This window comes from Pteronotus mesoamericanus, unplaced genomic scaffold, assembly GCF_021234165.1.
Source record: "Pteronotus mesoamericanus isolate MK-2021 breed Mesoamerican mustached bat unplaced genomic scaffold, CSHL_Meso_final contig_74, whole genome shotgun sequence".
NCBI classification, from domain to species: Eukaryota; Metazoa; Chordata; class Mammalia; order Chiroptera; family Mormoopidae; genus Pteronotus; species Pteronotus mesoamericanus.
In genome coordinates this window covers 6,853,541-6,869,075 of record NW_026555247.1, presented here as the reverse complement: position 1 = coordinate 6,869,075, position 15,535 = coordinate 6,853,541, and the positions used below count along the sequence as shown (strand labels likewise).

Genomic DNA, 15,535 nt, shown 5'->3' with positions numbered 1-15,535 from the left:
GTCTTCACCAAGTAGAGTTGATATCTACATAAGTCAAATCTACATTTTTTAAGGATGAAAGGTGTAATTTTCTATACAAAACCAGCATTTTTCACAGAAAAAAATTATTGAAATATTTCTCAAAGAATGATGTTAGTTCAAGTTCAGCATTTGACCCAATATGGTTTTCTTGAAAGTTGCATGTGGAGTCAAACATTTCCAAGAGGAAGCAGAAGTAGGATGCTGGGAACACCCTTAAAGGCCATTACATTTCAGATATAAAAGCTATTTACTTATTCTTTAACAGACTTCATTATCATTGTTTCTTATATTGAGCCAAAATCTCCCTGTGGTTTTCACCCATCAGTCTTCTTTTTACTTAGTATGCAAAAGAAGTCCAACCCATTTTCACTTGTTCTGCCCACAAAGAGTAAATGACAGTTCTCATAACTCCATGAATCTTACCTTTCTAAGCTAAATGTTTTCTTTTCTTTTTGTTAAAAAGCAGTTCTGTAGAGGTTATAACTTCCACTTCATGGTGATTTAGTCAGTTTAATATACTTTAAAATTATATATTTTTGTCAAGAAGTATTCAAAAACTTACATATTTTAAATGTTTTTTTCTATTCCAATTCTCTCCAAAACTCTACAAAAAAGAAGCTAAAGTGACCTAATTTCCATCATTTTCATTATGAAGTCATCTTCACAATGAAGATTCTGACCATTATAATATAAGGAAAAAATAAGAGAAAACAGAACTTGAGGTATACAGAAGAGGAAAACCTCTTTTATTCATAAACTAGATAACCAAATTATAAGTGATTTGATTTGACAACAATGCTCTAACTCACATTCAACTCCCTGGGTTCAAAAACCAGATTTGGAGAAATAATTGCCAGTAATGAAATACACAGGTGTCCCCCAAATCTCATTTGACTAGTTCTTCCTGCCTGCTAATCAGTTATCTCATGGGAAAGCAGGAGAATCAAATTCAATAAAGCATATGGAAATGCTTTATAAATGAAAGTACAAATTAAGGTACTTACTGTTTTTCATGATAAATAATATTCAGATTCAGTGACCATTTTCTAAGTATCTGTTGGCCTGTACTTGTGCTCGGCACCTTGCTGCATGTGTCCTCATTCACGAACATCTCTGTAAGGCTGATATTATTGTGGAAGCGGACACTGAGACAGAGTAATTTGCCTAAGGTCTCAACCAGGAAACGGTGACATTTTTTTCCACTTACCAGGACTATTGTAATTAAGGTGATAATTGTGTGTTAGCATTACTGTTATGATATTAATAGTTGTTCCCAATATAGCACCTCTCGGCACTTTTCTACATATTAATGTCAGTTAATAGACGTTTACTAAAAACAAGCCCTTAGAAAGCAGCAAACAGGCCCTGACAGCCTTTCCTTGGCTGCCCTCTGGTGGCGATATCAATGAAGAACAAATGAACCCAGGGCAGATAAGAAGGGAGAAGCGTATCAGTACCTGAGCCCTAGAAAAACCTTCGCGCAGCCCAGACACCCTCTCCTGCCTGCCGGGGCCCCACCCACACCCCTTGGGTCATGCCGACCGGATTCCTCACCCTGCCCATACCAGCCATGGCTGTCCAAGGCACTGTGACTGTAAATGTTCTTCCATCTACGTGGAATTCCCTTTCCCTTCTCTCCCCCCTGGCAAAATCCTAGTCCTCCTTCAAGATTCAGCTCAGATACCGGCACCCCCTTTAAATCCCACTCAGTAAGTGGGCCCCTTTCCTGGGTCATCCGGGGCATTTTTGTCCATACTTGATTGTAGCACTGCAATCGTACTGAAATGTCCATATTTCTTCTCCATTAGACTTAGTTCCTTTGATAAAAGGGTCATGTCTTGTTTTTAGTGCTCTGCCTGAGACTAAGAAGATGATTAATAACTGTTGGGTGGTTGAATGAATGGATGGTTCTCCCAAATTGGGAGAAGCCAGTTAAGTAATGAATGGAGAAGTGCTTTGTAAACTAAAAGTACAAATTAAGGATGTACTTACATTGCTAATGACAAATAATATTCAGGTTGAAGGCTGTTTCTCAGAGGTCCTTGTACAAGGGTGAAGTAGGCCAAGGGTGTTTCCAGACCTTCTCCCTGCCTTGTTTCAGCCTCTCTTCCCCATATCTCTCCAAAGACACAGAAGTACCACTGTCCTCCTCCTGTGTCCCCCATGCTTGCAGATCCTTCTAGGCTCCTGATTTGCCATCATCCAGCACCCTGCTCAAACATCTTTGTCCTCTGTCCCTCTGCCAGGACAGCAATAGACAGTAACCCCATGCCTGCTGTGACTAGTACACTGGAGGTGAAATTGCACATTCCAGCAAAAAAAGAAAGAAAGAAAGAAAGAAACTTTATATCCTACAACTGGATCATCTTGTTCTTCAGCTCCTATTCCCCCTGATGAGTCAGTCAGTCTTATATAACTAAGACAACCTCTTTGGGCCATCTTATCTTAATTACCCCAGAGGTTAAGTTTATTCAGTTCTGGATCCTCCTCCTTCCTCTTGACCTTCTCCCCAAAGTGCTCTAAGTTCTCACAGGTCACCTGTCACCTGTCATTGGGGTAGGGGCAGTGATGCTCGTGTTTTGTGCTGGCTTGTCCAGCCTCTGGTCCCATGGAGACACAGCTGGTCCCACCATGCAGTGGCCCTGCCATCATCTCTGTTGGTGAAACCAAGACATTCTGTGGTCTTACCTTCCCAGCTCCAGGCATACTGTAGGGCACTGTTTACCTAGCCCTTCCGATTTCCCACAGGCCAGCAGGGACTCCTGGGCGCCCCGCTGCCCAGCGGATATGGACTAGGGGAACTGGGACCCAGACAACTCCCACAGTCATTCCTCTCTCCCCAGCACCAGCCAAAATGCAGTTTCTGTCAGGGACTTGCAGTTTTCCTGGGTTCTATCCCAAGAACAGGAGAAGACCCTTCCCCATCTCAAACTCAGTCATTTACCTGGGTGTGTCTACCACCCCGAGCCTACCCAACCCAGATTCGCCCCCTGAGCGCAGGGGAGGAACACGTGGACCCTCCCAGACCTCAGCCCCTCTACCCTCCCTCTTTGGCGCGTCCTACGGGCAGAGAAGGGTTTCCTACTTTCCTTTCGGTCCGGCAGGAACCACCCTACTGTCAAAGCTTTCTCTGTCCCTTGGGTCTTTTGCCTTTTCTCCTCGGAGTAGTACCGCTCAGCCTCCTGGTCTGGAGTTCACTGGAAGAGGGTCGTTGGGGGAATAACACACAGGAAGTACAACTCCAAATGTTGTCCCGCTATAACTACCTACTGTGAGGCACCTCCCAGAAGCCACCGTACCCTAAAAATGATGTGGCCTGGCGGGTCCGGGACAGGAGGATGGAGGAGTGGGAGGAGTGCCTTTCTCGGACCCTCAGAGCCCACCTCGCTCTTCTGTGGGACTGAAGGGCCCCCGCGGAGCCCTGAGGGCGACCGACTCAGGCGAAATAAAGACAGGCTGCCTTTTCCTACCAGGTTCCTCAGACGAAGCTCTGCCACTCTGTGGTAACAGATCATGCTCTAACATGGCTATTTTAGCAGCCGAAAGCGAGCCTGGGCAGTCACTCAAGCAGCGCAGGCACTGCCAAATGCCGGCCTGTGTGACGGGGTCGAAGTCGCCGCCTCATCTGTCCGCGGGGAGTTCTTCCCCGGTGTTAACTTGCTGCTGTGTGGCTGCTGTGGGGTCTGCCGGGGTCCCAGGTGTGCTCTCGCTGCAGGACGGGACTGCGCCGCTCTGGATCGCGTCTCAGATGGGCCACAGCGACGTGGTGAGGGTGATGCTGCTCCGCGGAGCCGAGCGCGACGCCGCCCGCAACGTGAGTCTGGGCGAAAGCGGCGCAGCCCGGGGGCTGGGGGCGAAAACACGGGCGCTGAGGCTCCGAAAGTGAGCTCAGTCTAGCCGTGCAGAGACAACGCGGCTTTCTTCGACCTGTACCTCAGCTGGGTTTTCTCCCAACCTCCACCTGCTCTTTAGTGAGAAACACAGGAAAACGTTCGAATCCGTTGAAACTTAGCAAGTGCTGCTCAGTCTCTCTAAGGAAAAAAGCTGTGTGATTCCTCGGACATGCTGGTCCCCCTGAGCAGACTTCCTGATGTGCTGGGAGATGGGGGACACAGGAGCCTGGGCCTGGGGCTGTCCTGGGGGGCGGGGTGGGGGGCGGGGATGTCTCTGGCGGCTGCGTGTCTCTACCACTGCGCCTCCTGCTGGTGCTGGGCCGCAGAGCACCTGGTACAGCGTGGAGATTATCTGTGGTTTGGGGTCCCGCCTCTCCTGGCTCCCCCAGTTACAGACGCCTGATCCACACCCCAACCCCCCCCCCCCCCCGCCGGCCCACATTTAACCTCTGCTGGTGTCACCTAACTCTGCCTCCGTGTGCCCCACACACCGCAGGCCCGTGCCCCATAGGAGCTAAGGGCGACCTGCTCCTCGCTTTCTCTCTCTCTTTCTCTCTCTCTCTCTCTCTCTCTCTCTCTCTCTCTCTCTCTCTCCCTCCCCCCCCCTCCCTCGACTTTTGTCCTTGGTACTGCTCCTACTTCTGTGACCCATCTTCCCTTTCCAAGTCAGAGCCGAAAAAGAGAAAATGAGAAGGCGCTTTCCTGACCACTTCATCTCCCCTCTCCCACTCTCTCTTTCTTCTTCCCACAGACTCTAAAGGCCAGAAAAGTCCTCTTCTCTCCTTCTGCCTGCTGCCAGCTAAACCTTTGGCGCTGGCCGGGCGGGGTCTTTCCTTACACAGGAGGACTCTGTGAGCTGTGAGCTGTAGCCTCCAAATGCAGCAATTGCTATGTTAAAGTGGGAGAAAAAAGAATTTGGAAAATCTCTTCTCAGGCCAAAAAGTGATGACAGATGTGGAATGTTAATGTTTGAACATGTTTTTGCATTATTTTAAAACAGATTTCAATTTATCCTCTTCCTCTTCTGCTCCCCCTCCCGACAGGCAAATAGATACGAGAGCAGATTAGAGCAAAGTTACATACAACAGAAGACAAAATGGAAAGTACATTTAAAATTTTAGAACAGTCAGTACAGTTCAAGAATTCTTTAAATCATTGAAAACAGTTCAACAATTAATTTCTGCTAAGTCATGAATGCAGAAAATGCCTCTTTAGTCTATCTATGTCCTAAAAACATGCTCTTTAGATTACCCTTGTCCCTTACCCACTATTCTAAGTGACTGGAAGAGTATGAATTCCCAAGTGGCAGGGTCCTAAGATAATATAAGAAGTCACCTATTTTGCATGGTACTCTTTTACACAGAATTAACTGTTTAATGTGCTCTAAAATGCTCCTAGATTAAGAGGCACTGCAAGTCTGCATATTCCTAGTTCTCAACTCAGTTTAGTTCTCAGGCAATGCACACACATATGTTAATGGTCAACTTTTGTTTTCCTCTGTCTGCCAAGGATGGTACAACAGCATTACTGAAAGCAGCCAACAAAGGGTATAACGATGTTATAGAGGAGCTGCTGAAATTCTCACCTACCCTTGGTATTTTGAAGGTAAGAGCTAAAGTGAACGTTTGACAATCTATAAAAGAAAGAGGTTAGAAATCGAGAGGTCTATACTTGGGACTGCAGTAGAATCTGGGTGTAATTCACATGGTTAGTTGTATTCTTGAAAGAACATACCTATGACTTCTTAATGTTGGAGATTTGTAGGGACTGGTAGAAAGGAGAAGGTGGTAAAAAGAATGAACCAGAGTATGTCAGTACCTAGTTTTTCAGAAAACAATATTAGACATTAGTAATGAAATCGCTACATTTGAAAATCAACCATATGAGTATGTCATTGGAGGATTTGTTTTAGGATTTGAGGAACCCAGAAACCCTAAAACACATGTTCTCTGTCCCACAAAACATGGGGGACTCATGTTCATGTTCATTCTCTTCATCATCTGGAGCAGAGAGCCATACTGTTGCCTTAGGTGAAATAAAATAGACTGCAACACCTGGGCCCCTCAAAGAATATGTCATTCTGGGGAGCTGGGTCTTCCAGAAAACAGAGCCCCAAAACTCTTTTTTAAGTTTTAATCATTTGGGATTAAAATATTTCTAAACTACAGTATATACCAGGGTTGGCAATCTTTTTCAATAAAGGGTCAGGTAGCAAATACTTCAGGCTTTGCAGGCCATACAGCCTTTGCTGCACCTGCTCAACAAACTGCTATTGTAGCACAAAATCAAGCATAGAAAAATGTTTTTTTAAAAAAAAAACAGTTTGGCTGCATTCCAATGAAACCTTATTTATGGACATTGTGTTTCTAGAGTATAATATTGACACATTATAAAATATTTGTCTTCATTTAATTTTTTAAAATCCTTAGCTTGCCCGGCATAGAAAAGCAGGCAGCAGATTAGATTTGGCCCATGGGCCATAGTTTGCTGACCCCTGGTATACACTCTTTTGTTTTCTTAAGTAGAGGATACCAAGCCTGTCCTAAACTTGTGACAGTGGCTTTGCTAACACCTCCTGAGCCACACCCTCAGGGTTTATTGATGTGTATAAAGTCTACTTGCCCGTGAGTGACCCCAGAGGCATTGTGGACATTCCGATTCTGATCTTTAGGTCTGTAGGCTCCGTTCTTGGTGTCGGCTGCTACGGAGCTGCTGTTGTCAGTGTGCTGCCTCCTCTCCCCTGTCGCAGTGGCTACCTCTAATCTTCCATCAGCTTGGAAGCCAGAAGCTGCCCTTGTTAATAATGTTTGTAAAGTAAGAATAGTCTTTGAAAGTGAACTTCCTATAAATAAAAGAAATGAGCTTCAGAAATGGATTTTACAATATCTAGTCTCGTTTCAAACAGCTCTTTTTGGCTTGGTTTTGATTTTTGGCCATATTGCACATAGCTGCAATTGATAGGTTGGTTAAGATTTATATACATGAAATGTTATCAGATTAGTGAACTGCCATACATATTATAAAAGCAAACATGGAAAAGTGCTATCTTGCTGGAACATTTCCCTGGGCATATTTTGCTCTTTTACAAAATAAGAAAGTAGTTTTTTATTATAATTAGTTAGTCTGGAAACTAAGCCTTCATTTAGGTACTATACACAGATGTATGCATCTTCTAGAACAGATGTTATACAACTGTTGTTCTGTATTAGGTTTGTGATCTGCTCTTCTCTCCCCTTCCAGAATCGCCTACATGGCTGCCCTCAGGCACTTCCTTATTTCAGTAAATATTTGTAGTAAATTTCATGAAATGTCAGCAATCTTTCCACTAGGCCCTTCTGTGCTGAGAAATGCTCCAACTCAGGGCTCAGAGAGCTTCCCTCACCCCACACTCTCTCACTCTTATGCCCTGTAATGCCACAGTTGCTTTCCTGCCTACCTGAGTGAGCAGAGTGTGTATCACAAGTCGCACATTGGCTAGTCGGCCATTCCTCCAGTCTTGCTGGAAATGGCCCACCAAAAGCCCAAAGACCATACATGTAGGAAAAAATGTATTTGACACAATATTGTTTTTTCCACAGCAAGTTCTAGTGTATATAAAACTGACCAGTGATCATGAGGTTATGCATACCCTAGAGCAGATTTTTTGTGTCACTTGCAAAAGAACATTGGTGATATTTACACTGACCAACTACTGTGTAATTGAGGGCACTATAGGAGGTGCTTATGTGACTTTGAACATCCCGAAGAGTAAGACTCCCACGTTACAGTCTTATCACTCAGGCTGGTTTATGATGACAGCCAAGCTGAGTGCTGCTGGCTGTGAGTTCACCCCTGACACACATTGTCGTTTTCTCTTAGAACGGGACATCGGCCCTCCACGCGGCAGTGCTCAGTGGGAATATCAAAACAGTCTCGCTGCTCCTGGAAGCAGGGGCAGACCCTGCCCTGAGAAACAAGGTACCGGCCTCACCTTACGCATCTTTTAACTCTATTTGGCATCTACGTAGAGAGATTAAAGCAGCGTCTGCCTTAACCGAGGTAGCATCTCTCTGGATCCCTTCACTATCTTCATCCTTCAGCATGGTGATGGCACACAAGGTTGTCATTAGGTTGTGAGTGAGCAGTACCTTTAGACCCAGAGAATTAAACTAAAACCCAGTATCATCAATGGATTTCAGCTCACAACGGTGCAGAGAGGCAGTAGTGTGGGGAGTAGGGCTGGGACTGTTCTATCATCGAAGAAGTGTCCTATATATGTCACTGCTCTGTTAGTTTATCACCATCCTCCTTAAGTTGGATGTTCACAGGTTGAGAGTTGCTAGTGTTTTATTGGTTGTCTACATGGGGAATGTGTTACTTTTATATTGTTAACAGGACTTCACGCCACTGTTACAAAACCAACCCATATTTTTTTATAGTTCAAAATCTTTAGTTTACAATTAGGCCAAATTTGGAAGTGAAAGGTACACAGTAACCATAGGGGGCAAAAATGATTGTCATTGTATTTCCTCTTATTCAACATCTGCATAAGCACTCGAAGGAGCAGATTGGGGTGGGGGTGGGGGCAGTAGCCGAGGAAAGGTCTTGAGAAAACACACTAAACTATTAACTTTTGAAGGAGGAAGTAGGACGGTGCTTATTAATAGGGCAACATATGAAAAGCAATTTTTATTTTAAATTTATCTACTATTTGAATTTTTATAAGCATCTGCTACTGTGTTAGCTTTTACTAATAAGAAAAACAAAAACATAGAGTATATCATGACATTTTGAAAAGAAACTATTGAGAAGTACAATTAAACAACATGCCAAGGGCCTCTTCCATGCCACTTAATATGTGGAACTATTATTTCTTCATTCCAACCACTGAACTGTTTGAAGACAAGCTTTCTGCTAATCACTTCCTGGGACACTTGGATATGTTTTCCATTAGCCATCCTGGCTGAGTGATAAGGCAGCTGAAATTAAATTGCTGTCTTATCTTTAGACCTTGGACACAGACACCGTAAAGGAGATAGTCTCAGTTGCTAAACTGTCCAGTACTGGATTAAGGCAAGAGGAGACCATTAGTACCTTTATATAGAAACTGAATAATGCGATTCCTTGTGTGTCTCCTCGAATCTCTGCGATAATGGTTATGGGGAATTTCCAGTGACCGCAGTGCTGGACTTTGAACCCTCCCTAGAGCTACTTGAATATATGTGTGAGCTGCACATGTTGGAGTTTCACACTGCAGAAGCCCTTAGAAAACTGAGAGTAGCTTCAAGGGAATCCTGCACCCATCCAAAAGCTATCCCAAAGAAGCCAGCCTCTTTAAAGGCAGCTAGGCCATTGGGATTCCAACAGCCACCCAGGATTCCTGAGTGGGTGTTCTTGACCTTCATTCACTCATTTAACAAACACCAGTTGAGTGCCTACTAGATACCACGCACTGTGCTATGTACTGGGGAGACAATGATGAATGAGATTCACATAGTCTCTGCCTTCCTGAAGCTGAGTTTAATGAAGAGTAAACACCATTAAGCGATTGCAATACCGAGTGACAAGCGCTCTCAGCAGGGAAGTAACGAACGCTATGGAAGGCCTCCCAAAGAAAGAGGCTTCTAAGCTAGTGCAGAAGCACTCTTCTGCTCTGGGGCTTTGAGGCAGATGTCTGAGGAGAGGGAAACCAGTGGCCCCAGTAGCCACTCCCCACACGATAGCCATCCCCCTGGGCGCAGGGGTCCTGTGTTCCTAGTACCCCCAACTGAGGATTCAGAACACATCTCCCAAGAGCAGCAGGGAAAGAGAGTGGTTGATGCTGTACTGTGATGAATGTGGACCTGTTGTCCAGCTCCATAATGAGCGAGACGGCCATCAGGGGCTAGCCCAGGCACTAGTCTCACAACCTCAGCATCCTGAGAATTCGGTGGGGGCCAACCCCAACCGGGAGACGGGAGGAATGGGACCAGGTTTTTAAAACAACCTGGTTCACACTCAGTGATGTGACTGACAAAAACCTGACAGCAGTTTGAAAGTATAAAGCTCATTTAATGAGAAAGGATATAGACATTCATGGAGTTAGTCACACAGCTTGCTGTCACACACACACACCGTAACTGGACAGGCTTGTGGACAGAAGTGCAGCTTCTTAGATCTCCTTTTCTTCCAGACTGTCCAGGACCCTCTGAATGCAAAAACAATTAGTTACTCCTGAGTGGACTCTGAGACAGGACTCTGTTTACCGGGAGCATTTTTCTGCAGCCCCAGGCATTAGACCTGTTCAACACCCACTCCTGCAGGAACTAGGCTAGTAGTAGAATTTGACCCTATCAAGGGACCTCTGGTTTATTGTAGCATAGCATAGTAATCTCCTTTCTGATTCAGTCTTGCACCCGTGCTTGGTGATGGGCTGAGCCACAGATACAGGACATGCTGCCCAGCAGACCACTTGTGGTAAACTCATAGCTCCCCACAAGTCCTTGCATAATTCCCAAGAACAAGTGGGGTCCTAGCCAGCAGATGGGGGTCAGGGAGCAGTGTCCACCTAGAAGGTGGGGGCTGTAGGAACTCCACCTAGGATCAGGGTCCCAGGTAAAGCAGCTGGGGTTCCAGGCTCTGCAGCAGAAAAAAATATGTGAGACAGGTAACTTCTATTGCCAAGCCATCTCCCCCGTTTTGGGTGCCTTTCTACAGTTTAATGGCCTCCCCTGAAATCCCAAGAACATTCTTTTTATTTGTCTGTACCAACAATTCTCAAAGTGTGGTCTCTGGGCCCCTGAGGGTCCTCCACGCCCTTTCAGGAAGTCTAAGGTCAAAATAATATCTTAATACTAGGATGTTATTGGCCCTTTTCACTGTGCTGACATTTGCTTTCAAGTTAGAAAAGCACATCAAAGCAGAGGCAGCAAACTGTACTGGCAAATGATTTCACAAGCCTTTGTAAGTTCTTTTACAAATTTTGTAAACTATTTTACAGAAATACTGGTTTTACTTAAGAACATCTTTGATGAATTAATCAATAATTTTAATATTATGAAATCTTGACCCATGCTATATGTCTTTTAATATTCTGTGTGACACAATGGGAAGTATACGGAAAGTACTTCTACACACTGAATGCAATGGCTGTCTTAAAAAAAAAAAAACCACTTGTGCAGTTGTTGGAATTGCAAAGTAAACTTGCCACTTTTTAAATGGAACATCGTTTTTACTTGAAAGGATGTCTTGTATCCACCACATGAGCCTAACAGCTTCCTAACACTTAAAGGCTTTTTGTTGTTGTTGTTGAATCCGTGGTAATACTAATTAATGTGATCTTTTGATATTATCTAATGAAATGTGCCAACATTTGGAAGCTCTGCATAAGTCAGTGAACTAGCATTTTCTAAATGACCGGTGCGTGATGTTCTAAATCATGCATGGGTAAAAAAAAAATCCACCTGTACCTAGACAGACCTATGGATTTTAATGTAACAATATGAAAAGTTCATTGATATAGTTTCCAGTTCCACATTGCAATTACCTTTAAGCAGCTACCACTTGTCCTGTGTTGGTGTTGCATCAAATAAGGATACCTACAGTAATCTGAAAAGGCTATTAAAATGCTCCTCTCTTTTCTGACTTACCTACCCGTATGAAGCTGAATTTTCTTCCTGTGCTCCAAACCAAAGTAAAGCAACATATCACAATAAATTGGATACAGAAGCAAGTATGAGAATCCAGTTATCTTCTATTAAGCATTGTAGAAATATGAAAAACTATTAACAATGCTACTCTTCTCACTAACTGTATTTTTGAAAATGTGGTTATTTTTCATAAATATTTATGTTAACCTGTAATGAGATTGTTATTTTTTAAGAAATTAACAAATATATTTTAACTTTTTTTTTCAGTTTTTGTTTCTGGTAAGTTAAAAACAACAGCTCACTGGGGTCCTCAATAATTTTTAAGAGTGTAAAAAGGTCCCGACACCAAAAAGTTTGAGAACCACTGCCTCATACATTTATTGCATATCGTGGGGACTCGCTCACTAAATAAATGTGTAAGGAATGTGTCTCAGCAGCACTATAAAAAGAAATAACACACAATAAAACAGGTGATGTGGGAAGCAGTGTCCACTGAAGCTGCTCTTCCCCAGGAATCTCTGAATGTTTCCTAACTGCTTTCTCATCAAAAGATACCTGTCCTCAATTTCAAGTCCCTATCAAACAGACTGCCTCATATAATAAACTAATTAAACATAAGGTGTCAAACTTCATGCTACCAGTATTTCTTGGGCACATACGAGGTATGCTAGGCATTGTGCTGGCAGTGAGAATACATGGGTTAATAAGGCATGGGCCCTGGCGTCCAGGAGATGACAGTCCAGTAGAAGACACCGCCGGCTAGAAAATAACCGGTGCCGTTTTTACATTTAAAAGAGACCTTGAATGACTGGATACAGAACAGAGAGTCCAGTGGGGTTTTTCACCAGTGGAGAAGCAAGTAGGGTCACAGTCCCCTCCGTGGAGTCCCTAAAACCACACCAGCTACAGGAATTCACTAACGCCTATCTTATCTCCTTTCAGGCCAATAAACTTCCGGCAGAACTAACCAAAAATGAACGCATATTGCGTCTCCTCCGAAGTAAAGAAGGACACAGGAAGAGCTAACTTAGTTGCATATTTGATTGAAAGGTAGACATCGTAACCACATTGTCCAACTAGAAATTGCTTTCAAATAGTGTTGGAAATCTTTAAAGACAGAAAAATGCTCTGGATGCCCACCCTGGGTCCCTGCCCAAGAAGAGCTGTGCTTTGTGCCCTGAAGCAAGAACAGAGCAGCTCAGGGCCCCTTCCTCTCATTTACATGAGCTCTCACACTGGCCGATGACCCCACTCCAGTGGGGCCTGGCAGTTCCATGGGTTCCACAGAAACTCATTTTCAACTGTACTAACTTGGGTTTCTTTAATTGCTAATAGTTAAACTCTAATTGTCAAACCTTCTAAGAGCTTTAAATAAGAAGACAGAAAGATTGTAAGCCTTTAAGACTAAAAGCCTGACCTTCAATGAATCAATGCACTTTTGCTTTTTGTGTTAATGTATGTGTGCTAAAATATATACCTCCATTCTGTTTTACACATATACATGTATGTCATTCCAGTGTAAAATGCTTTCTTCTACCCAAGGATTATAGCCATGGTTACTAAAATTCAATGATGTGTAAAGTTGCATTATTAAAAAGCCATTTCTGACATTCCACCATGTGCTTTTCAAAGATGGACTGCTGAACTATAAAAAAGACAAATTGTTCATTTGTGAGTTGATTCTCATCTTATTCCTAGCACGTAAAAATCATTTTTACCTTCTGTCTGTAGTATAGGTATAATAGTATACAAGCAGCAAATTTGGAAATTCAGAAAATTACAAGCCACGGGAAATTGAGGCTTGTTTCTTTGAGCTTTTATTTTGGTTCTATTTTTGGGAACCTATTTCCTGTGCCATAACTAGGTAGATTTAACATGCTGTGGAATCTTGAGTTTCCAAATCACATTGCTCGATACAGTGACTTTGAGGTCCTTAGATAAGATGTGATATATGCAAGTACAATATGTCGCTATTACTATTGAAGGTATAAATAATAAAAGATTGTTATTAGTATTTAGTAAGTGTTCATCTATGCATGAGTTGACTGATTCCAAGAAAGCTTGGTTTTATTGAATTACTCCTTTGAGAAAGGTGTCACAATTTATAATTGATGCACTTTATAATCAATGGTGTCTAAATGCCTCAGTCAGTGCCTAACTGCACACACAAATATTAAGCCTTCTTTCTATAATCTACCATATTAAACACCAATCGTATTCCTGTTATTTAAAAACACATCTTTCATTTTCTTGTTCATGTTCTACTCTGTTTTCCAACCAATGTTCTATGTCGATACATTTTAAAATGGAGGGAAATGTGATCCCGAAAGATTTTTTTAACCAACTTGCAGTGTTACTAAAAGCAATTTCTTTAAGTCAGTAAATAATAGAATATAATTTTAAAATTAGAAGACATTCTCTTAAAGTTTGTGATGATCAATAAAATAATCAACAAAAATCAGCTTATTTTAATCAATGTCACAAGCAATGAGCAACCCATAGTCCCCAGAGATACCAACAGCCTGACTAGCTGTGCAACACGTCTGCATTTCAGGACAAAAAATTAGAAAGCTCTGCCTGTATTGCTGTAACACCCATATAAAAATATGTTAGTAGCTGAAAGACAGTGCCAATTTCCTCACTGACTTTCTTTTTTTTCAGCCAAGTTGTACAATTACACATATCCCCCCATGGGAATTTCATAAAGCTCTATATATATTGAGACGAAAATAATGTGGCCTTAAATGTTTTATATATCCTTCCCTGAGAGTGCTTAGGCCAAAGATGGTTAGTCACCACTGATCAAAATGGAAACAGTTTTAAGTTCCAAAAGACAAAAATGGGATGAAATCACAAACTTAATGTTTTTTCACTAAAATATGTTTTCCTTCACCTATTCATTAGATCATTTTTTGTGAATAATGCTCTTGATCAATATTAGGGCCATTAAAAATGAATCCAGTAGCTTTAACAATATGGAGGCCTTCTTACTGTAGGTAGGAGGTCTCCAGCTTAGAAGGCTATGACATTATCCATAGCAGGTAATATGATTGTATAAATCACTCACCGAAAACTGAAAAAAGGTCTGTTATTTAAAGTTAAATTTCTTTTATTTTGTGCACAGGTAGATGATTTTATTTTAATCTAATTCACAATTCAATGACTTCTGTATCCTAAGACTTAGCAATTCTTATGCAAATTATTTGCTTAATTGAAACACTAAAGTTTTTCATTGTGCCCACTTGTTTGATGAAATATTCCAGGTTGTTAAAATTCAAAATAAAGTTAACATACTCTCAGTTTGGCTTTGCTGCTTTTCCTGTTTGTTTTTAATCAGAAGTCATTTCTGTGATTTTTAATAAAATGGAATTTTAGAGTTAATAATTCAGCTCTGTAAGCTTTAATCAGAAGTAATTTCTGTGATTTTTAATAAAATGGAATTTTAGAGTTAATAAAATGGAATTTTAGAGTTAATAATTCAGCTCAGTAACATAATGATTTATGTTACTTATGGACATATGATTTCATTATTTCTACTGTAGATAACTTCTGTAATAGTCCCAAAAGGTTTTTTATCCAGACAAAAATTCCTGGGAGTCCCAGAATATACTAAAAATAGAAACTTACTTGTACATAGTGGTGGTCTTATACAGGCATGCCTCATTCTATTGCACTTCACAGATACTGTGTTTTTTACAAATTGAAGGCGAGACTCTCCACCAGCAAAAGGATTACGACTCGTTTATTGCGGTGGTCTGAACAGAACCTGCAGTATCTCCAAGGTCTGCCTGTATACCTTGTGAAAGGATTCCCCCATCTAGTTTATTAATACATTCATCACCTCACGTACTGATTTTGTGCGTGTGACAGAGAATGTCATAATTTCTATTTTTATTGTCTGTGATGCTCCTGGCTCTTCAGTCCTTTACAGTGTTTTTTTTCTTCTGAAATAGCCGATGGTTTTACACAGCTCCTTGTTTAGGAAACAAATATTTGCAGTGGTAACATCAGGAA

The 15,535-nt window shown here is 42.1% G+C and overlaps 1 protein-coding gene across 2 annotated transcripts in view; it reads left to right on the top strand.

Moving 5' to 3' along the window:
- The window catches only part of ANKRD29 (ankyrin repeat domain 29), a 52,902-nt gene extending 38,184 nt beyond the window's left edge, over nucleotides 1–14,718 (top strand). For both annotated transcript variants that reach the window (XM_054583835.1, XM_054583834.1), the window contains 3 exons: nucleotides 5,424–5,519; nucleotides 7,773–7,871; nucleotides 12,464–14,718. In XM_054583835.1, coding sequence (XP_054439810.1) covers nucleotides 5,424–5,519; nucleotides 7,773–7,871; nucleotides 12,464–12,547 — 279 coding nt within the window. In that variant the 3' untranslated portion in view covers nucleotides 12,548–14,718. The remainder of the gene's footprint in view (nucleotides 1–5,423; nucleotides 5,520–7,772; nucleotides 7,872–12,463) is intronic.
- The last annotated feature ends 817 nt before the right edge of the window (nucleotides 14,719–15,535 follow it).